General features: G+C 50.4%; 5 protein-coding genes across 5 annotated transcripts; 3 read left to right on the top strand and 2 right to left on the bottom strand.

Annotated features, from left to right (window-relative positions):
* Nucleotides 1-204: 204 nt before the first annotated feature.
* On the top strand, nt 205-1,622 carry PV10_07521 (uncharacterized protein). The gene is made up of 5 exons (XM_016372432.1): nt 205-335; nt 433-530; nt 599-1,011; nt 1,112-1,367; nt 1,431-1,622. Exons 2-5 carry the CDS (start codon nt 482-484, stop codon nt 1,466-1,468), a joined length of 756 nt encoding a protein of 251 aa, XP_016221764.1. The 5' UTR covers nt 205-335; nt 433-481; the 3' UTR covers nt 1,469-1,622.
* A 199-nt stretch (nt 1,623-1,821) lies between these two features.
* On the top strand, nt 1,822-3,322 carry PV10_07520 (uncharacterized protein). Its single transcript, XM_016372431.1, has one exon. It carries the CDS (start codon nt 1,988-1,990, stop codon nt 3,245-3,247), a length of 1,260 nt encoding a protein of 419 aa, XP_016221763.1. The 5' UTR covers nt 1,822-1,987; the 3' UTR covers nt 3,248-3,322.
* A 1,632-nt stretch (nt 3,323-4,954) lies between these two features.
* Nucleotides 4,955-9,969, top strand: PV10_07519 (uncharacterized protein). Its single transcript, XM_016372430.1, has 2 exons — nt 4,955-8,987; nt 9,042-9,969. The coding sequence occupies exons 1-2, from the start codon at nt 5,567-5,569 to the stop codon at nt 9,275-9,277; spliced, it is 3,657 nt and encodes a 1,218-aa protein (XP_016221762.1). The 5' UTR covers nt 4,955-5,566; the 3' UTR covers nt 9,278-9,969.
* A 1,251-nt stretch (nt 9,970-11,220) lies between these two features.
* PV10_07518 (uncharacterized protein) lies at nt 11,221-13,993 on the bottom strand. The gene has a single exon (XM_016372429.1). The coding sequence runs from the start codon at nt 13,478-13,480 to the stop codon at nt 12,398-12,400; it is 1,083 nt and encodes a 360-aa protein (XP_016221761.1). The 5' UTR covers nt 13,481-13,993; the 3' UTR covers nt 11,221-12,397.
* Nucleotides 13,994-18,062: 4,069 nt separating this feature from the next.
* PV10_07517 (uncharacterized protein) lies at nt 18,063-20,119 on the bottom strand. Its single transcript, XM_016372428.1, has 2 exons — nt 19,960-20,119; nt 18,063-19,864 (listed from the first exon to the last, which is right to left on the bottom strand). The coding sequence occupies exons 1-2, from the start codon at nt 20,012-20,014 to the stop codon at nt 18,489-18,491; spliced, it is 1,431 nt and encodes a 476-aa protein (XP_016221760.1). The 5' UTR covers nt 20,015-20,119; the 3' UTR covers nt 18,063-18,488.
* Nucleotides 20,120-20,304: the final 185 nt, after the last annotated feature.

Raw genomic sequence — 20,304 nt, 5'->3', positions numbered from 1 at the left:
CTTGTTAAGTTATGCTTACCTAGTTAAGCACCTTTGTTTTTAGTAGGGACATTTCATAAACTGTAGGTACCTAAAAGGTGGCCGGAGTGCCTAGGCGTATAACTGTCAGAACCCTAATTAGGTACACACCTGATCACAACTCATACCTTGCAGAAGGTCAAGCTTCAGTAGCGCAGTACAACCTCGAGCACCTTTTTTGAGGCAATTGAATCGAACCGCGCTGCTGAACTATCCTTTTCCCCACCTCAAGGATAGAACATTTGTTCGCAAGGAGCACAATCCCTCTAAAGCAGGTTGAATATCCCGGAGCGAAGTGTAGGAGACTGGGTCTCTCGGTAAGATGCCGCCAACAAAGCCTTCTTCTATGTTTGGGCAGTAACAGCTAGCCAAGCACCCACCTTTTCCTAGTCGACGACATTGACTCTTCTCCAGTGAGGCAACCCGCGCTATAGAAAGCAGGTACCGGTCATCTAGGGTCGCTATGGATCATTCACAGAAGGTAGCGGTGAATCGGTCCATCCTCAATGCTTGTAAGCCATGATGTGTGTGGTTCCTTGATTGTCCACGTCACTGACATATGATTTACACTCTTGTCCAGGCTTCTCATCTTGCGTTGGTATCTCCCTGGCCTGGGGCTGGGCAAATGGCACACTTCAGGAATCGTTGCCAATCCCGCCAGCCCTTGCAGGTACTCCGCAACGGAGGCGTAAGGTGCGTGAAGTGCTTGAGCGAGACTTTCTTCTCAAGCTCGACGGGGCTCAGCCGCCGAATTGGTGGACTATGGTCACCGCAGCTTTCAGTCATCAGCGACTGAATCACCTGCTTGGGAATCTTTCAGGCTTCGAGATATTCTCCGAGGCTCTGATTTCGATGGGCATGACACCAGTCCATTACCTTGGCCTCATATTTGGAAGTGCCATCTTTGCCAATGTTAGTTTCTGGCGGCTGCGGAAGGCCAGTTCGCGCCGTCGCATCAGTTCTGCATATGCCCTTGGCCTCTCTGGAGTCGTGGTAAGTACAACCAACATGAACGTCAATACCTTGAGTCTGTATTTCATGGCGGGCTCCCTGCGGCAACTGGTTGTTGGTGCTAACAATTCACTTCGAATAGAGTGCCCTCGGCGCAGCGGCAGCATGTGCGATCCCAAATGCTCCCACGAGGATACTCAGATTCCAAAAAGGAGTGCCTTTGTGGGTTGTGCTCGCCGGTTACACTCTCTACGACACCTTGATGCTTGGCAATGTCAATTCAACAACGGGTCACGCAGCACATCTTGCAGGATCACTGTTTGGAGTTCTGTACTACTACTTTGTTCTTAGTGGTAACCTCCCCCTTATACGCCGGTTTCGCAGACCGACCAGATCAGGTGAGCAATACCCGCCTCAACTAATGCTAGGTGAGGTTGCGTAGAAGATTAACACGTGCCCAGCCTCGACGCCATCTATTCTGGCTCTATCTAGAGCCTGACAGTCACCTCGCACGGACCAAAAGACATGGGAGGGCAGACGACTAGACAGTGCACCCCGGGGGATATTATTGTCAACATCTATGTAGAGAAAGGCGAATATTTGGCTCTCGATGATCAGCTGTCCATAGCGTTTGGGTATAAAATGCGGGGAGTCCAATCAGACCCTGGGGAACTCCAGGCTTCACTTGGCGCTGAGATAAGGTTGAGGCGACCCCTAAGTTAGACGATCGTAACGATAAAGTGCCACTACTAGCCTTTCAGGGGCTAAGGGTCGATGTTCCAGTCTTCTGGGTAAAAAGTCGCCAGTAGCCTCGAGGTGACATCTTAAAACATCCCTACCATCCCAGGTCCACGTCTACGGAGTACATCTATGCAGTTGACGATCATCAGCCGCCATCCCTTCCACGAAACTTGCATTCGTCACACCATACACCACGAAACGACTAATCCAACCTTCATGTCCTCGTCCGTCGTTCTCCTCTCCATACCCTAACCAGATTGCGTTTCACATCCCTGCCATGACTCGAATTAGTGAGTGGCGCAAACTCCCCATCTCATTGAACGACCTCTGCCTTGCGACCACTTTGCGGTGCGGGCAGTCATTTCGATGGCGGCAATGTGAAGACAAATCTTGGGCCTGCACATTACGAGGACGGATTGTCCAACTATCTCAAGACTCAGCCCAGGTTAAATACCGATCCATTTGGCCATCTTCTCTGGATGCCCCTCCCACACCTCCATCCTCCGCCCCTTCGACCATCTCAGACCAACAGGACGAGAAGACCTTGATTCAAGATGGTCATGACGACACCGGTGACCTCCTGCGACATTACCTGAACCTCGAGCCGGATCTGTCAAGTCTCTACGCCCAATGGTCAGCGGCCGATGCTAACTTTAAGAAAAAAGCCCCCAAGTTCACTGGCGTGCGCATCCTTCGCCAGGACGCATGGGAAGCCCTAATCGGTTTCATCTGCAGTAGCAACAACAACATTATACGCATATCGCAGATGGTGGACAAATTGTGCACGCACTATGGGAGATATATTGCCACGCTTGAGGGGCGCGCATACCACGACTTCCCAGAACCCATGGCTTTGACAGGGGACAAGGTCGAAGGCCATCTCAGGGAATTGGGCTTTGGCTATCGGGCTAAGTACATTTCACGTACCGCCCGGATGGTGGCGCAGGAGCGGGAGGCTGGGTGGCTGGACGGACTGCGCAACCCAGAGAGTCCCATCTACGGTGGGAAAGCGGCATACGCGGGCGAGATGAAACCCGAAGGCAGGGACGGATATCGCATGGCGGTTGAAAAATTATTAGATTTGCAGGGCGTGGGGCCCAAGGTCGCCGACTGCGTGGCTCTGATGGGCCTGGGCTGGGGGGAGTCAGTCCCCGTCGACACTCATGTCTGGCAGATCGCTCAACGGGACTACAAGTTTGGCAAAGGCAAGCATTCTAGTTTGACCAAAGCCACGTACGACGCTGTCGCCAACCACTTCCGCAAACTATGGGGTAAGGAGGCTGGGTGGGCACACAGTGTGCTCTTTACGGCCGACTTGAAGACCTTTGCTGAGAGGTTAACAACCAAAATTGAGACAGAGGATAATGGAGTGGTGAAAAAGGAGGACGGCGAGGAAAATTCAAAAGACATCAAGACTGTGACAGTCCAGCGAGCAGCTATTAAAAGAGAGGCAGAGACTGAGGACAAACATGACTTGAAGTCGATTGTGCAGGTGGAAGAGGTTTCTGTCAGGAATAAACGGACGCGACGAAGATGACACTCAAATCATTGTGAATGGCATACATGGCAGGTGCTAGCATTCGAGACCAGCTAGGAATGTCAATGATACGAGTTTCTGTGACACTTTTTTGTTAGTTGAACATGATTTACGTGATTGTAGATACTTTTGGCATGCGGAAGACAGAGTCCTCAGCCTCGACATGATTCCGAGGAGGCATTCTGGCTGTGTAAGGCTGAGACACGACTCAAGCTTTGGATGGAACAAGAGACTATATCTGCGACGTTTGGTGGTTCTATCAAGGACTACTCCGTAGGTATTTGAAACTGATGGTTGGAAGGCTGAGAATGCACGGTGCAGGTAAAGGAAACTCTTCCAAACTTGGAGACAATTATTCTGGCGGTCTGAGAAGCGCCGTAGTCAAGACCATTACTCCTCCTGCTTCTGTCATCGATGATGAATGATGGTGGCACTTTGGGACGCATATGATTACTCGGTTATGCAGGAGAGCATGATGCAGACAGATCTAGGTTTATTTACTAACTAGTAATAGGCATTTGACAGTGTCGGACGGGCAGGTCTAGCACCTATAATTTGAAAGGTTTAGGCTCCTTTGGGGCGCCTCGGCTTCTTTCCAGGCAAAGGATGCATCCAATTCTTACCTGGCACATCGGTGGGTACAGGGGAGCTGCATACGTACGCACGACGCACGCATATGACAAAAGTCGTGTCAAGTTCCAAATGGCTTTGGAGATTTGGGTCGTCGTCTCCTTTTGGGAGATTGCATCCAAACAACCCCAAAACTTCAGTCGTCAAAGGTCTGTGCTTTCATCAGGGTCTGTCTACCTTGGAATAGATATTTCGATTCTCGATCGTGACAACGAATGATGGTTGAATTACATCATCCTCTGAGATCTGCTCGCTCCCACAAAATACTTGTAAACGAACAGAATATCCATCATCATCGTTGGATCGCTTCATGATCATCAGAACTGGGGATGAGGCAATCCAAGATTTCTACTGTCAATGATTGGCTGGAAACGGTAGGACGGGAAATGACCTGCGGGTACCAAGAAAGACACGCAGAAGAACTGGAAATTGAGGTCCGACGTTAGTTGTTTATTTTAGTCTCGACTCTCAAGTCCTGCCATGTTGCCTGAAGCCCACCAACCGTCCAACGGTCTAGCTGATGCATTAGACCACTTTGTCAAGCTGAGGGCCCATCAGAGAAAGGATGCTGCAGCAACGGCAATGATCCATGCGACACACAACACAAGCTGACGTACTCCGTAAAAGCAGCTTCTGCTTGCTTGCCAATGTAATCCGTAGGTGCGTGCGTTGTTCCTGAATTAGCCCCGGTTAGAAGTCCCGTTAACTCAGAAGTGCTGCGTTTTCTGCGTCTTCGGTAGTCAAATCTGGCATGGCAACTGCCTAACGCTCGCCCATCGCCCAAGTCAGGACGCCCCAGCCGCGTTTTCGTTGACGGGATTTAACGACTTTAGGCCTAGTTTGGTCACTACGGGCTCCCCCATCTGCGTACCCACGGCTTCATGCATTCGGACTTTGCTTGATTTTCTGCCACTCATCCAATGACAGGAGGTTGTCATCTCCCTGCACTCTGTATCTCTCACAAGACTCAGGACTCGCAACGTGTACCAGCTGCAGCCCCCTTCACTGTGGCTGGCCAGGTCAGACACGATCCAACTCAAGCCCTTTTCCTCCTACTCTCCTTGGTCAATCACAGCGGAATTCACACTCGCAGGACACCTGCACAGCATCCCATCTCTGTGACTCTGTCCCAGCTACCCATCCCAGCCCGTCCTTCGTTCCAGAATTCACGCCAGCAACGGCCTCTCACTTTGTACGACTGTCGCTCTTTCTTCCTCGTTGTCAACCTCCAGCTCCCAGCACCATTTCCTTGAGTCAATACCTGTCATCACAACCTCTCCCTGTCACACCTCCTCCGCCTCCGACATAATTGTTTCAACTCATCCCTGCTTAATTCACACACCGGCCGCACCCAGTCACTCTTCCACCCTCGACAAACGCGTCTTTCTCGTCATCTACGAGTCTCCCAGTCCACTTCACAAGAGTTTCCAAAACCACTCAACTCACAACTACCCATTACGCGTTTCGCCTCTACGAATTTTCCGATTGCCTCCCCTCCCACGTTGAATCCCTTCCCCGACCTCTGACCTCTGACCTCCAGATCCGATCTGCTACACCCAGAAGATCCCACCCTCACCCGCCTTCTTTCGCCCTTCCACGCTATTACGCCTGTTCACACATGTATTCATCATCACCACTTCGGTAACCCTCTCTTTCGAGTCTGTTGCTGCGGCACAGGCGCCTCACACAATGCACCTGTTGTCGCGGTTTGGCCTTGGAGCGACCGCTTCGTTGATGTTGGCAACGAGTCGAGTCCACGCTCAATCCGTCCCTGCTCCCAACCTGGACTTGTCCTCTCTCGGTGATGTGACCATCGCCGGGAACTTCGATGCCATTGCTGTATACACCTCGATCGGTCAACAACAAGGTTTCGACAGTAATGGCACGCAGTCAATATTTTCCGCATTGCCAAATGGCGCCTACAATATCCTCGCCTCCACCGATGCAAGTATCTCCGCAATGTGTCCCCTATTGACACAGGACGGCTCGTTGTCAGGTCTGGTCGTCGGTGGCAATTTCACCAGTATGGGCGGAGTCCCTGCCCAATCCGTTGCTATCTTGAACACAACCACCTTGGAAATCGAGCCCATACAAGGTGTCGAAGGTATCGTTACAGCACTCTACTGTGACCAAGACACCGAGACTGTCTATGTAGGTGGCGCCTTTGAAGCACAGAATTCCTCAAATGCCATCGCCTGGAGATCTGGAGGCTTTGCCAGTCTTCCGTTTGCCGGATTTGATGCACCAGTCTCTTCCATCACGAGAGCCCCCAATGGCCACATTGTCTTTGGCGGCTCCTTCAGTGGACTCGGCAACATTTCTTCTACCGCTCTCACGAATCCTGAATCTCAGGTTATTAACCTCGGTTCCGCAAACATTGTCGCACAAGGAAATACCACCAGGGCGGATCTAGGTGACCCCAGGAGTATCGTGTGCCCATCGAATGACTCGGATACTTCGACGACCTTCTTGTTGGCCGATAACACACCCGGTTCATGGTCCGCGCAACTCGCTTTCGGTTTCGAGCCTACTAAACTCAGGCTCTGGAACACGAACTTCGAAGGGCGAGGAACTAGGACGTGGCGATTCACTGCACATCCTATCAACGGCATCATGAACTTTACTTATACCGACCCTGCTACTGGACAACGTGCATTCTGCGATGCGAGGTGTCCTCTGCCCCAGGACTCCTCCGAGCCCTTTCAAGACTTCTTTTTCGTCAACCTTGTTGGCATGAATAGCTTTACCATCGACATCTCGGATTGGTACGGAGCTGGTGGCGGTCTGGATGGGCTTGAACTTTTCCAAAATGACATCTTCTCATATGCCATCGAGGCCTTTTCCGATCCCGTCTGCGCTACTGAGGGAGCAAGGTCTGATGCTACCGCGACCGGTCCTTGGTTCACCACACCCTCGAGACAAAGCGTCTCCGACTATTTGACCGCTGTTGTTGGTCCTACAACTGTTGACTCCACCTCGATCGTCTTTGAGCCCGATGTCCAACGCAGCGGCAATTACTCCATCGTCGTCTATACCCCTGGATGTATTCAAGACAGCTCATGTTCGGCTCGTGCCATTGTTAATATCAGTGTCTCCCTCACCGCCGATGCCGCAGACCCTTTCACTACTCAGCTATTTCAGACCAATAATTTCGACAAGTATGATTCCGTGTTTCAAGGATATGTCGATGCGGTCAGTTCGTCCTTTCGCCCCTCCGTGACTATCACGGCTTCTGGTCTTCAATCCGACCAGCTCATCGTCGCGTCGCGCATCAAGTTTAGCTTCATCTCCAGCACTGGAGGACTGAATGGTCTCTTTGACTACGATCCAAACAGTGACGAAATCAACATCGATTTTTCCCAATCAGCCATCAACAGTGCAGGCATGACGTTGCAACCAAATGCCCAAATCCTGGCCTTGACAACAGTGGGCGACACCATCTACGCTGCTGGTCGCTTTCGAGACGGCGTCTTTGAGAACATTATGGCATTTGCAGATGATAACGCAACCTCTCTTTCTGGCGGTGGTCTCAACCAAGCTGTAACTGCCATGTACAGCACGGATGATTTTCTGTACGTTGGTGGTAATTTCACAAATACTAACCAGGGCGACGTACAAGGAATCAACAATGTTGCATCATATGACATTTCGTCAAATTCTTGGGTCGCCTTGGGCGCTGGACTGGATGGCTCCGTGGATGCTGTCGTTCCCATGCAACTTAATGTCAGCCAGGGCCAAAGTGAGACCGTGATTGCCTTCAGTGGGTCGTTCAGCCAGATTGAAAGCTCCGACTCTAATCCTGCCATCCGTGCTTCGGGACTAGCAATATGGGTTCCTTCAAGAAACGCTTGGTTAGGAAGCTTGGATGATGTCCCTCGACAGGCTTTGGCTGGACAGTTGTACGCCGCCACCTTCTTACCAAATGATACCTGGGTTGGGGCGGGGACTTTGCGTTCTCTCGGTTTGGCCATAAGCGGTGCCGCAGGAATGTCTTCAGCTGACGGTGAGACGGTTCTTCGATCATTGCCAATCTCGATTGAATCTGGACCGGGGTCATCAACTTCTCGAAAACGCGCCCTCTTGGACTCCCAGAATATCACCGGTGTCACAGGCGGAGCGCACTATACTGGCAATGGGCAGAATGTAACAATTTTTGGAGGTCATTTCTCCGCCACTGCAACGGATGGCTCCACAATTGAGAACCTGATGTTCTTGAACGGTTCAAATAACAATCTAGTGACCGGACCTCCGACAGGACTCGATGCCGAATCAACCATTTTGACTCTCGCGGTGGCAGGCGATCTGCTTTGGGCCGGCGGAAATCTTACTGGTCGAGTCAATGACGCTACTATTGCGGGTTTGGTGGTCTACGATCTCACAACTGCAGCATACCGGAACGTTCAGCCTGCGTCTCTAGAGGGAGACGACGTTGTCGTCAATGCCATTGCACCTCAGTCAGGCACATCGGCCATCTATGTGGGAGGCTCTTTCTTGCGCACCTCACAAGATCTGTCCTGTCCTTCAGTGTGCATGTATGATTCAGCCACCAGTCAATGGAACACAGTTGGCACTGGTCTGGACGGGGTTGTCTCTGATCTTTACTGGCAGAACGACAAAACCCTATTGGCAACTGGAAATTTGTCTGTGTCCGGTAACAGCACGTCTCTTGCTCTCTATGATGTCGACGAACAAGAGTGGACCGAGGTCTCAAATTCAGCAATTCCTGGCCCCGTCTCTGCTTTTGGCCCAGCATCAGAAGACGCCACTGAGATGTGGGTTGCTGGGACAGCTAGCAACGGTTCCACCTTCCTTGTGCAAGTCGGCCGGGATCACTCCCATCCTGTCGTTGATGCTTTTGGTTCTGGAACAACCATTCAAGGACTTCAGGTCATGCCGCTCTCTCAACAGCACGATGCCACCGACTTTCTTGACCGTGACCGCGCCTTGTTGGTGACTGGTAAGCTCAACATCACGGGGTTCGGTAGCGCTGCAGCGGCATTATTCAATGGAACGGTCATGCAACCATTTATCCTCGCCTCCACCGACGATGGCGAGCCAGGTAGCATCAATCGAGTGTTTTCTTCTCGACCAAACACACAACGGTCAAGCAGTGAGTCATCCGCTTTTCACCTGTAGTTCTTATACAATGCTAACATGGATTCAGATCGCGGACATTCAAGAGGTATCGCCGTTCTGGTCGCACTTTGCGCGGCCCTGGGCACGATATTCCTTATAATTATAATCGGCATCATCCTCAACAGAATTCAAAGGCGGCGTGCTGGATACAAGTCGGTTCCCAGCGTTGCTTATGCCGACAAGCACTCGAATATTCACCGTGTTCCCCCAGAGTCTCTATTTGGAAACTTGGGCGCCAAATCACCCACAGCACCAACGGTGTGATCTTTGTGGGTAACTTCCCCTGGCGACCGAGCACGATTGATTGAGGATGATGTCACGAGATCCACGATGTTATGATTCTTCTTTTTCCCAAAGCGTTCGTTATTGCTCCACGACAGGATTGCAGCAAGCGACGGTTGCCTCTATTCTTCTTCTTGTCTTTCTATATTTGTGCCGGCTTCGGCCTGGCAACCTTGATACCCCGGCGGAATCTTCGGCATATCACATCCTACACACAGTCGGTACTCATGTGTGTACTCTGACCGCGCGGTCTTACCGTTCCTTGTCGCTGAGACACATTTGCGCGGCGCCTGGCGATGACTGGAACATTAGCGTTTACAGAAAATAACCTCGGCCTCTGTCTAGCTTCAGCCTAGTACCAGGTCATGGTGGTGAGAAATGAACAGCACAGCATGCTGGAAACGACATTGAGAGTGAATATGGGAGGTGATTGATTGAAGTCAATATGAATGCTCGAAGCATGCACATATTGGCGATGGCGATGGTGATTGTGATGAAAGGTGACGGTTGAAGATTGTCTCTGACCAGTTGAGCAAAGCACATGAACATATGGGCTTGAGAATCTGCTGGCAGAAGGCTTGAATATGTCAGGCCGAAAGAAGAACTATATAGACTCTCATCGGTGCTGAGGTAATGTAATCAAATAAAAAGGATATGAGATCCGACGATGCCATTTGGAGTACGTACATACTGTGCGTGTATAGATGTTTCACGGAACGTGATTCCACACCGACATACGGGGACGACGTATGGACGTACTGGAGTACATAAGATATATCCTGATCCTGACTTGTCGGGGGAAATAACCATATATGGATGTACGAGCATGAATGTGTGGATGTGTGGATGTATGGATGTACTATATCTATGTACTAAGTACGTAGTACCTGCAGCAAGTACTCCGTAGGTACTTAAACTTGGCGAACTCACCGATTCATGGAATCTAGATTTCACCTGATCTCAATGAGAAGTATTTCGGATGACGGATACCAAATCTGAGATCATCTCAATCGTGGGTCCAGGCCAGGGGAGAACGAAACAGAACGTTCCAGGGAAGACTCTCCCCCGCCCCTGTTAAATCATATGAGGTCAGCCAGCCATCCATCCAGCCCAGCCCAGCCCAGCCCAGCCCAGCTGGTCGGCCCTCCAGCCGGGGAGCAGGAGATCGGTGTGTCGATCCCAGGTCTATGTAACCGATCGAGGGAAAACCCAGTTCAGAGTTATCAAAATCCGAAAAATAAGTGATGCATGCATGCGGAATGAAGTACTACAGTAGACCAGCACCGCGGCGGCGTAGGTGGGTGGATACCTACTTATTCCATTACAGTTGACAATGTCAATTTATGTATCTAATGTAGGTACCTGTATATCCTAGTTGGTACCTTATGTACTTACTAGTATGGATGTACGGACTACCAGCTGGACCAGGGGCGAGACTTACGGAGTAGGCACGTAGGTACTGTACAAAGGAGGATCAAGGCCGGGGATGCGTACGGATTCCGATCTAGCATGCGGCTGAGCAAGGTGAGAGGGAGGCAAGGACAGGGGAGGGAGGGAGGGAGGGAGAGAATGAAAACGAGGATGAGAAGCAGGAGGTGAACGAACGACAAAGGCGGGTGGACGATCGGTGGTCGGTGGTCGGCGGTCGGTGATTTGGCTGCGACATGACGATGAGGTTCCAGGTTGTGCATGCGTACAGTATGCGTATGCATGCATATACCTAGGTACCTTAGGTAGACGAGTACGAGAAAGGTGTCACTTGATCAAAGGTCCAATGATCGATGGAATGTGAGTAAAACACGAAGCAGGAACACGACAAAGCAGGGCATGGGATGCGACATGAGGAAGGAGACGACGATACAAGGCAAGATGAGGCATGAAGGCGGGGAAGGAGTGATCCGAGTCTTGGACGGGATATGTTCTTGATCGGGTTGGTGCTAAAGACGGAGATGCAGATGCAGATGGAAATACAAATATGGTATGACGACGTATGCGTCAAGAGTTTTGAGAGATAGATATGGATGGTCAAATCAATGAATGCCAAACCCTTGGGACCTTGGGGGCCTTATGATATGTACCTAGTACTGTGCATGGACAAGCAATCCCTTGAGTACGGAGTACTACCTCTAAGGCAGACTTCGTAATTGTATGCCCAAGAGAACATCTTGGACCTTTCATTGATTGGTCGCTCCGTATCGAGAAAACCATCATGTGACTGTGTCGTTGACACCTTTGGAAGCCGCTCGTGCCACTACATTGGAATCTCAAATGCTTCGTCCATACATGTCATTATGGAATAGCAGAACGTGCGTGCGAGAGATCCCCTAACATCACAGTGTACATTCCAATATGCTTTTTCGAGGACGGATCGTCGGAATGTTAGAAGAGGGTTGAAGGGGTTGGAGGGTTGGGATCTAAGATTGAAGATCCACCCCACATGTGGATATGGATTGGATTCGGTAATCTCTTGGCGGACATGGGTGAAGTGATCGGTCCAAACCATAATTCTCGTGTCCCTTGAAAAAATACATCCCCAGGATGTATCCGTCGCACCACCCTCGTGTTCTGTCACTGCATGGAGATGGATTCCGACGAGACAATAGTTGAGTGTGCACACACCATGTCATGACATGATTTCTGTCCTTGTCACTGACCGATAAGGTCTCGACCGAATCCCGACATATATCTTGAGGCTGAGATTGCCGACGCCTCTGGAGACAGATGCCTCGAGACGAGCGCGAAACTCGATCGGAGATCTTTGGGTGTAAAGAGCTCAGTCCTGGTGGTGGCGAAGAATCGGAGAGTGATTTGGTCGGTCAAAAACTTTGTGGTAGCTGTAGGTGCTGTTGATGCTGAACGAGAGCATCGGTGTAGTCGACGTCAGAGGTCTAATAAAAATGGCTCATAGTTGACTGTCGCAGTTGTGTATGACCTGGTCTAGGTTCTAGAAGATCTGAACCCTGGTGATCGAATATGATGACTTGAGTCGTCTGCGACTCGAAGAGAATCGAATGGGTGGTACTCAACCTTTGGTCGAGAAACAAGTCGGTTGGATGAGCGATGTAGCCGGACACTGTACTGCCACAGTACGATCTGGTCATCTCAATGAGGATCGAGAGGACTTCTAAACATTGCGGATTCTTCTTGTGGGCTCGGTCTCCGGCCATAGACAACGTAGAGCCTCTGGTACGAGTGGACACCCTTGGCGGTGGCGGCTTGCCTCACCCCGGCCAAACACACCTCAATTTCCTCCCTGGACCAATTCAGACCATCGGAGCCAAACAGTTTGAGAGTGAAGCCCTGCAGACCAGACAACCAATTATGAAGCCACATGTCACCGATCCATTTGAGTCGTTTGTCCTTTGGCCATGGACCTAGAGGGATTTTGGAGATGTGTTCATGAATGTCGACGTAGCCGGCTTCCCGCATCCACTTTTTGACGTCGCTGGCGATACGAACGGGTCGTGGAGGATCCAGTGCCTGAGTAGCTGCATCATGGAGGTCATCGTCCCATTTCTTCAAGGCCCAATCATCGAAAACGGTGTTGTCATCTGATACTGGAGTGGGATGAAGTTCATGACATTCCAACCAACCGCTGCCTGGGCGAAGATATCTCCTTGCGCTTCGAATGAGATCTTGATACTGAACAAGAGCACCTGCAAGAAATCGGACATGGCAGTATTCCACGCTTCCATAATCCCGAACCCAGTCCTGGTCAACACAATCTTGAATTTCGAAATGGACATTGGCTGGGACGTCTAGAGGTTGCACGGGCGACAGATCGGTACCAAATATCTGGGCTTTGGGTAAAAGTTCAGAATCGGCCAAGTCGATAGGCCAGATTCCCGTACCGGTACCAATATCTAGTACGGTGTAGGTGTATTCGGGGTCGAGAGGAGCATAAAAGAGGCGACCTTGTAGAGCCTTTAGGATCTGATGCTGGCTTTCCAGGCGGGTGTTTTCGTCATCGTCATTTGGGAATAAGTAGTTTCCTTCCTTGTACCGGTGATATCTTCTCCCCCAATATGTGGGATAGTCAGTGATGCTGGCTGTCAAAGAGTTGGTATTCTCGTCAGTGGCGTTAGATGAATGGGCCGAGTCCGAGTCTGGCATGAGGGGAGAGTCCATGGTTTGCTCAGGGGACATTCTGATGCTGGGCTCGAAATTCAGAGTGCAGCATGACATTCAAAGGTCCTCGACGGAATTAAAGAGTTAGGTGACGTGGTAGTAGGCGTGTGAAGAGTTTTGGAATGGACCGTGCTTGTGCTCGCTATGAGGGGCAGCGTAGTGGGAGCGGAAGCCGAGAGTGGCACGAGTGGCCAGAATATGTCAAGGTTTCCACAGTAAAAAAGGTTGGACGACGGATAATAACGTCTCCAGCGGATGGAATCCCCGAATTAAGCGTGTGTGGACTGGCAACGGATGATTGAAGGGTGGGACCAAACTTGAGGGCACGGTTGAAGGATGTGTGTATAAGTAGGATTTTAGGTGGGGGAAACCTGATAGAGTTTGAATTCTAAGGAGGAGGCAAACGGTTGACGGAAGACGAATCCCGGTTGAGTGCGATTGCCCAGGGTCAAAGAAAGTGCCGGACTTTGAGCATGGGCTCTGGAGATGACGGTGCCATGCAGTAAAAGATGAGTTACAATGGCGATTGTGATGGCAAAGGTGAGTGGGTGAGTGATATCGAGGATCTCGTATTTGACACTCAAGGAGTCGGGAATTTTGGTCAAACAGGGCCAGATATAAAGTTAGACCAGAGTCACCAAATTGGTAGAACAAGGGCGGAAGTTGTCAATGGTCAATTAGTTGAACACGAGGATAGGTGGAGAGAAAGTGGAATGATGAGCTGGCGTGCATTTGTGAGGAACAGCTGTCCAAGATCGACCGACAAAGGATGCACGGACGTGGGTTGCGCAAACGGTCGCAGGAAATACGGGCAGATCGTGCACTCATGGACACTGCGAGTGACAAGCGACAGGCGACAGGCGACAGGCGACCGAGGGTTGGGAATTAAATTTTTTTTATTATATGAAACCAGGCTGAGAAAAGGCAGGAGACGCAGCCAAGGTCAAAGTGGCGATGGCGAAGGAATGGAGGAAGACAAGACCGGGTCGATAGACCGGACTGGGGTGATGTGTGCAGGAATTGGCACATTGACAGGGTTGACCGTTGGAGGGCAGCGGAGGGTTTATTGAAAAAGTACAAAACGTGTCTTTTTGACGGCGGGAATTACCCGTCCAGAAAGTGGGAGAGCAAGGAGGAAAGAGAAACAAGGATGAACTTGCAGAGAATGTCCAGCCGTTGCCATTGCCGTTGCTCTCGAAAAGTCAAAAGATGTTATTATTGTTCGTAGAGTTCGAGAAAATGACGCTGTCAGGAAAGCGACAGTAAAGTCCAGGGTAAAAACGTTTTCTATTGCTGTAAACGAACAAGGATCCATTACACGGCTAACCTAAGCTACACTACTCCGTACCTACAGGCATCCACGCCATCGCTAAGTAGGTAGTGCCCATGCCTGTCGATCACTAAGTAGCATGATGCAGGCCCGAGGGACCCCCTCGGCCCTCCAACAGCGGGAGAGACAAGGATGTTAAGGACGAATCAGCAGAGAGACAGTGGCAGCTTGCCCGTTGGTCTGGGCGGGCACAAACACACTGGTCGGTCCTACCGAGCCCACAGGTCCAGGCTTGCGGGCTTGCAGGCTGTCAGATTCAGGCCTGGAACCAACCAGCCGGGTGCGGTCACAGGTGTGCAGCCACTGTTTGCTGTCTCCCTCCACAAGTGCACGCAAACGAGGACTCGTATGGTTGGCTGATGGGAATCTAGGTCAAGTAGGGATGGTCCAGTTATGCCTGTTAAACGAGCCTCGTCCCAGGAATCAGGGAACTGCCCCTGTGGTCAAATTCACGAATTGGGGGTGAAGGCAGTTCTGAGGCTGTTGGAGCTGTTCAGTTGACTCATGGAAATCCAACAGTGGCATGGAAACCATGAGGGTCTCTTGGTGCCTAGCTAGGTACTTACTGCTGATAATGGGCCTCGGGCGCATGTTCTTTACGCGTCCGTGTGGGCAAGCACTATTAGCGGGCTCCATGGCAAGGGGAGGTCGCGGGTCGCCGGGTCAGCTGGGGTAAAACGCAAATCGTATTGCGCCATGTATTCTATCCAGTTCCGTAGAGACAGCTAATCTGCTGAATGACTGCGAAAACTGAAATAATCTTTGCGAGAACCATATACAAACACAATCAAACAGCTGATATGCTCTGCTGATTGTATTGCATTAGTCGTGTGCCCAAGATCAAAGAAGCTAGATAGGGAGATACAGATACCTTATCTGAGCACTGAGAAATGCACCAGCGAGAGACACGGAGAAGTCAAGACTCGAGCCTTAGGACTGCCGCTCAGACCCTTGCCCATGACCATGTGACTGTTTTGATTGTCCGCGATCGATCCGATAGTCTAGGTGTCTAGGTACCTAGGTTCTGTATTTTGCAGTCCATAGATGCGATGTCTACTCCGTAGGTAGGCACTTGGGTCGCCTAAGGCCAACACTAACAGGCGCTATCACGGATTACCGCTGATGTTCTACAGTACTGACCCCGCCTCAAACACAATCAATGAGTGACACCTCGGTACTAAAAACAATACCTACCTTAAAATTTTGAGTCATGATTCTCGGGATTCGAATATCTGGTCAAGGTACCCAAGGTCCAATGCAACCCCTCGGCTTTTGCTTAGTAGACTCGCGGAGTTGACATTTCCACTTGGAAAGCCTCAAACCCCTCTCGTCCCCTCCCCGGCTTTGATTTAGGGCCTTGGCTAATAAAGAGGTACGTGGTTTTACTTTGTCTTTACTTATTACTGCCGAAGTGGAATTACTGCACCACTACCGGACCGGACCTCAAGATGAGCAAGCAATGTGGCACTCCAACTTAAAAGTACTAGGTACATACTTGATGCTTCTACCGTTCATCATGTTCATGCTCCGTGCACAGCACTCCACCACAGTACATTCAAGTTAGGCACCTAACTTTCCGGATCCGTCCCTTTTTAGTTCCTCACTCTCTCCTCACCATCATCCTTGTCCTCATCCTTATCCTTATCCTGACCAACACTTCGTATTCAAGCCCGACAATCTGGTTCGGATATCCCTTTTGTGTAACTCAACGTAAACCTTCAGATTGAAATTGATTGTGTCCGACTGGTAGACATGCAGTCTGTCACTCACCATTCCCCAATAACAACAAGTTCTGGGATTTGCTCCCTAGACGGATGACCTACAACTTGATCCCTGAGGCCAGGCAATATCGAAACTCATCACCTTGACCATCATCAGATCACCTCATCCACCCCGGTACTACTACCACCATAATCCATCAAATCCAACTCCAATGAATGAATTGCCAAGTTGATATTCGTCCCTCTTTCCTCCTTCCATCTCCCCTTTTCGTGAATCTCACCGCTCCATTCAAACCCATTCAAAACACCCCACATATTCTTTACTGTACGGAGGACATACATAACTATTCCAGGTACCCTCATTAGGTAGGATGTCCGGTTCTACTGTCCACTATCCACCATGCTACGGAACATACCAATTTAAAAGCTCAAGGATGGCTACCATGTGTCCATCTTTTCCTATTTCTATGATCCCTTGTCTTTCCCTAATCCGATTCTGAACACCTTGAAGTTCCTCGCTTGTTGATTTAATCCTGCTACAGACAGGAACATTCTCGAGTCCGTCCATGTAGGGATAACGATGGGACCTAAAGGGAGTCCACTACCCTAGATAGGTAGGTACGCTGCATTCCATACGGATGCAAGAACAACAACACGTGCTGTACTTTTTCCCTGACACTTGTTTCGGCTTTGGATGAGATGAATTATCAAGTTACGAGGCAGTTGAACTTGCATTGTGCTGGGATCTTGATAGTACTACTCGCAGATAGCTCCCTCCCTAGTCAACTAGTACTTTCTACATATTTCGGCAATTATCTATCTCCTTTATCTCACATCTTGTAGAAACCCAACCCAACCCAACCATCATAAATAAGAATCAACGATAAGTATCAGTACCAGACAATCTATCAGCCAAAGTACACACCACACAACCAATAAAAATCTACCTATCCTCCCCTCCACCATCCTTCCTCCTACCTACCTTACTAGACTAATCACCTCCCTTCGCTGCATTATCACGGCTTAAAATCGTAAAACGCGGGCCCGAGGCGCCGTAAGATTCCGTCCGGCAGAGCTTGGACTCTGTTCGTACCTTCACTTATCTCAACTCCCTCCATACTCCGTAGTTTCGTGTTCCCCAACTCTAGAATCTTGGTTGTAGATTCCGACTCCGATGCCGTTTCCACTCTGTTTCGCACTATTTTCTCGGCCTATTCGCTTGCTTGTGGCCTTGAACCCTACCACTGTAACTTAGGTAGTACCTAGGTAGAGGATTTATCATCATGAAGGAGTACTTACGAGTACAGACAGTACTTACTTGTCCATAGTTGTTCTATCTCCATCGCCGTCGTCTAGGTGGGGTGGCTTGATTGGCTAAGTACATTGACCAATGACCATGTTATGTACTTGCTCAACCGATGCAGTAGCAGCAGTACTACTACGACTACTACTATGTGTAGCATATCTACCTAGTTCTCTACTTCATGTCGAGTCGAGTCAGCCCGAGTCGAGCTCGAATAGAGTGGACCATGGTCCAAGCTTGGTGGGAAAGATATAGAGGCCCCAGTGTGCCTGATCATTCCATTGGATCAATCAATCCGCTGGGCTGTATGGTATGTAGCCTTTGCTTGAGAATCATTTTCTTTTCGATCTAAACATCATCGTCCGTACCCAAATGCATTTCCGTCACGGGCACGGGCAAAATCATTCATCGTCTCAGAACAGCTACTAAGCTCATAGCCTTCTTCAACCATCCAACCGGCCGAGGAGATGTAGTTCATGTCTCCGCCTCGGTCACTGACTGGACTATCGTATGGAGAAGGCCGTCTTCCGCTTTCCGGGCCAAGTCCCAGTTGCCTGGCCGGAGAGAGAGAGTGTGTGTGTGTGTCGGGCTCCATCATCACATCACAAACATGCCAGGCTATCCCATCCTATCCGAATTAACCCCCTCCCACACCCTTTTTTACCCCACCTTGATCAGACTCCGTGGTGCTGCCGACATGATATCAATTCATCATTTACATCTCTTCTCCACGATGCTCGCGCCGTGTTCGTCATATTCCTTCTTGGAGATCCACATCTGATGAAACGTGCCCAAGCTGGACACGATACTGCCTCCAATCCAGCTGCCGAATTTTCTCTCTACGCTTAATCCACTGGCTTGGATCTTGACCCGTGCGCTTGGATACATCTTGGTGAGTTCGAGTTGAAGACGGTCTGGGAGTCCACGGATCAACGATGCTGCACCAGTCACCACCACATTGCCCAGCAATAACGGTCGGATATCCACGTCCACTTGGCTCAAACTAGCCCGAATAATTCCTGGTAGCGATGTGTGCGCGTCTGGTGACGGATAGAGATTTGCGTCTTCCGAGTTCGCTGGCGGAGTGTAGTAGGATTGAGGGTCGAACATGGTTTCAACAATTCGAAATCGTTCTGTCGAAAACGTCTGGTTGTAGCCGTCGGGAAATTCAAAGGGTTGTGCGAACGGTGGTGAATCTTTGGTCATGGCTTCTCCTTGGCCCCGGAATCCCATGTTGGGATTTGTCCACGCCTGAAGCGCAATCTCCTTGAACTCCAAAACCACCTTCTCCTCCTGATACCGTCTGAATGAAGCCTGTGGTTCCTTGAAGCCTTCGGGCATCACTTTGAGTACAGCATTCGCAGGCTGTCCAGCATCGACGGGCTGTTTGCTCTGAACAAGGTAATGTGGGGTGATGGTGATAGGACCAGCCTCGTTTGCCGCCAACATACTGCGCACCTGACTGGAAATGAAATTGCCGCCGATATTACTCTTGGTAACTCCCTTCTTCAAAACCATCCCATCGTGCACCGGTGTCACACTGACCTGGCTGGCTCCAAAGTCCACCACCAGTGCTGAACTCTTACCCACGGCGAATGCGCCCATAACGCCTGATCTGCCCAAGTAGAATGCCGGGCTGGCCCAGCTCTCCAGTGCAATCTCTGCCGTCTTCTCGCGATTTTTGGCCGTGTTCCAGCTTGGTTCCGTCATGAAAAGCGGATGATCTTCTAGACACCTCTCCGTGTCAACGGCGTCGGCCATAGCTTTCTGTAGATCTGGCACCGCCTTGCTGTCGTTCAACCAGTCCTGCAGCGCCCGGTTAGGCCGCACGCCTGTCAATTTGTGCGCAAACGTGTATTTCCATAGTGCTTCGGCAGCGTCCCAATCTTCAACAATGCCGTCTCGACCGATCGGATTCTTGATCTCAACATCTTCTCGGGGAACGTCGATGACATGGTCGCCAAATAGGCGTTGTGAGGAGGTCGAGGCGTAGAATGTTGGTACAATTGATTTCGGCGTGTCTTCTCCGGCAAAGCCAGCGCGTGTGCTTGAGTAGCCTGGATCGAGAACGAGGGCTGAGACTTCATCTGCGCGATGCGACAAGAAAGAGCGTCAGCGAAGTCGAACGATGTTTCTCGAGGAAAGTAAAGGTAAAGGTAAAGGGAAAGGGACAACCACATACCTCCAGCGTACTCCGCCTGCTTAGGCTCGTCTCTCGGGGTTAACGTCGTTGCCATGTTCGCCTTGAGATCCGCGGAAAGAACTTAAATAGGGAGGGAATTGTCCAGACTCGTCCGCGCCCTCATCAGTAGTCGTGAAATGGTTAGATTGCGATCAGAGAACACGTCAATCGAAGGATGGGAAAAGCTGGAGAACGCGATCAACATTTCGCCAAGACAAAACTGTGGAGCCGCAGTTTTGCCGGAGAAGCCTGTGGCCTTCTCACTCCGCCGTAGCTCTACGGTCGACCGAACTTACACAAAGATCCACCAATGTTTCAACTACATCTGAAAACCCATTGCTAGAT

Source organism: Exophiala mesophila, assembly GCF_000836275.1.
Source record: "Exophiala mesophila strain CBS 40295 unplaced genomic scaffold supercont1.5, whole genome shotgun sequence".
Classification (NCBI taxonomy): Eukaryota; Fungi; Ascomycota; class Eurotiomycetes; order Chaetothyriales; family Herpotrichiellaceae; genus Exophiala; species Exophiala mesophila.
This window is presented reverse-complemented; position numbering and strand designations above follow the sequence as displayed.

Excerpts from the sequence above, each read along its gene's own strand:
- PV10_07519 (XM_016372430.1), top strand. The coding sequence starts at position 5,567 with ATGCACCTGTTGTCGCGGTTTGGCCTTGGAGCGACCGCTTCGTTGATG. Across the intron at positions 8,988-9,041 it reads AAACACACAACGGTCAAGCA|ATCGCGGACATTCAAGAGGT; the intron begins GTGAGTCATCCG and ends ACATGGATTCAG.
- PV10_07521 (XM_016372432.1), top strand. The coding sequence starts at position 482 with ATGGATCATTCACAGAAGGTAGCGGTGAATCGGTCCATCCTCAATGCT. Across the intron at positions 531-598 it reads TCGGTCCATCCTCAATGCTT|GCTTCTCATCTTGCGTTGGT; the intron begins GTAAGCCATGAT and ends ACTCTTGTCCAG. Across the intron at positions 1,368-1,430 it reads TCGCAGACCGACCAGATCAG|CCTCGACGCCATCTATTCTG; the intron begins GTGAGCAATACC and ends ACACGTGCCCAG.
- PV10_07518 (XM_016372429.1), bottom strand. The coding sequence starts at position 13,480 with ATGTCATGCTGCACTCTGAATTTCGAGCCCAGCATCAGAATGTCCCCT.
- PV10_07520 (XM_016372431.1), top strand. The coding sequence starts at position 1,988 with ATGACTCGAATTAGTGAGTGGCGCAAACTCCCCATCTCATTGAACGAC.
- PV10_07517 (XM_016372428.1), bottom strand. The coding sequence starts at position 20,014 with ATGGCAACGACGTTAACCCCGAGAGACGAGCCTAAGCAGGCGGAGTAC. Across the intron at positions 19,865-19,959 it reads GCAGGCGGAGTACGCTGGAG|ATGAAGTCTCAGCCCTCGTT; the intron begins GTATGTGGTTGT and ends CGCATCGCGCAG.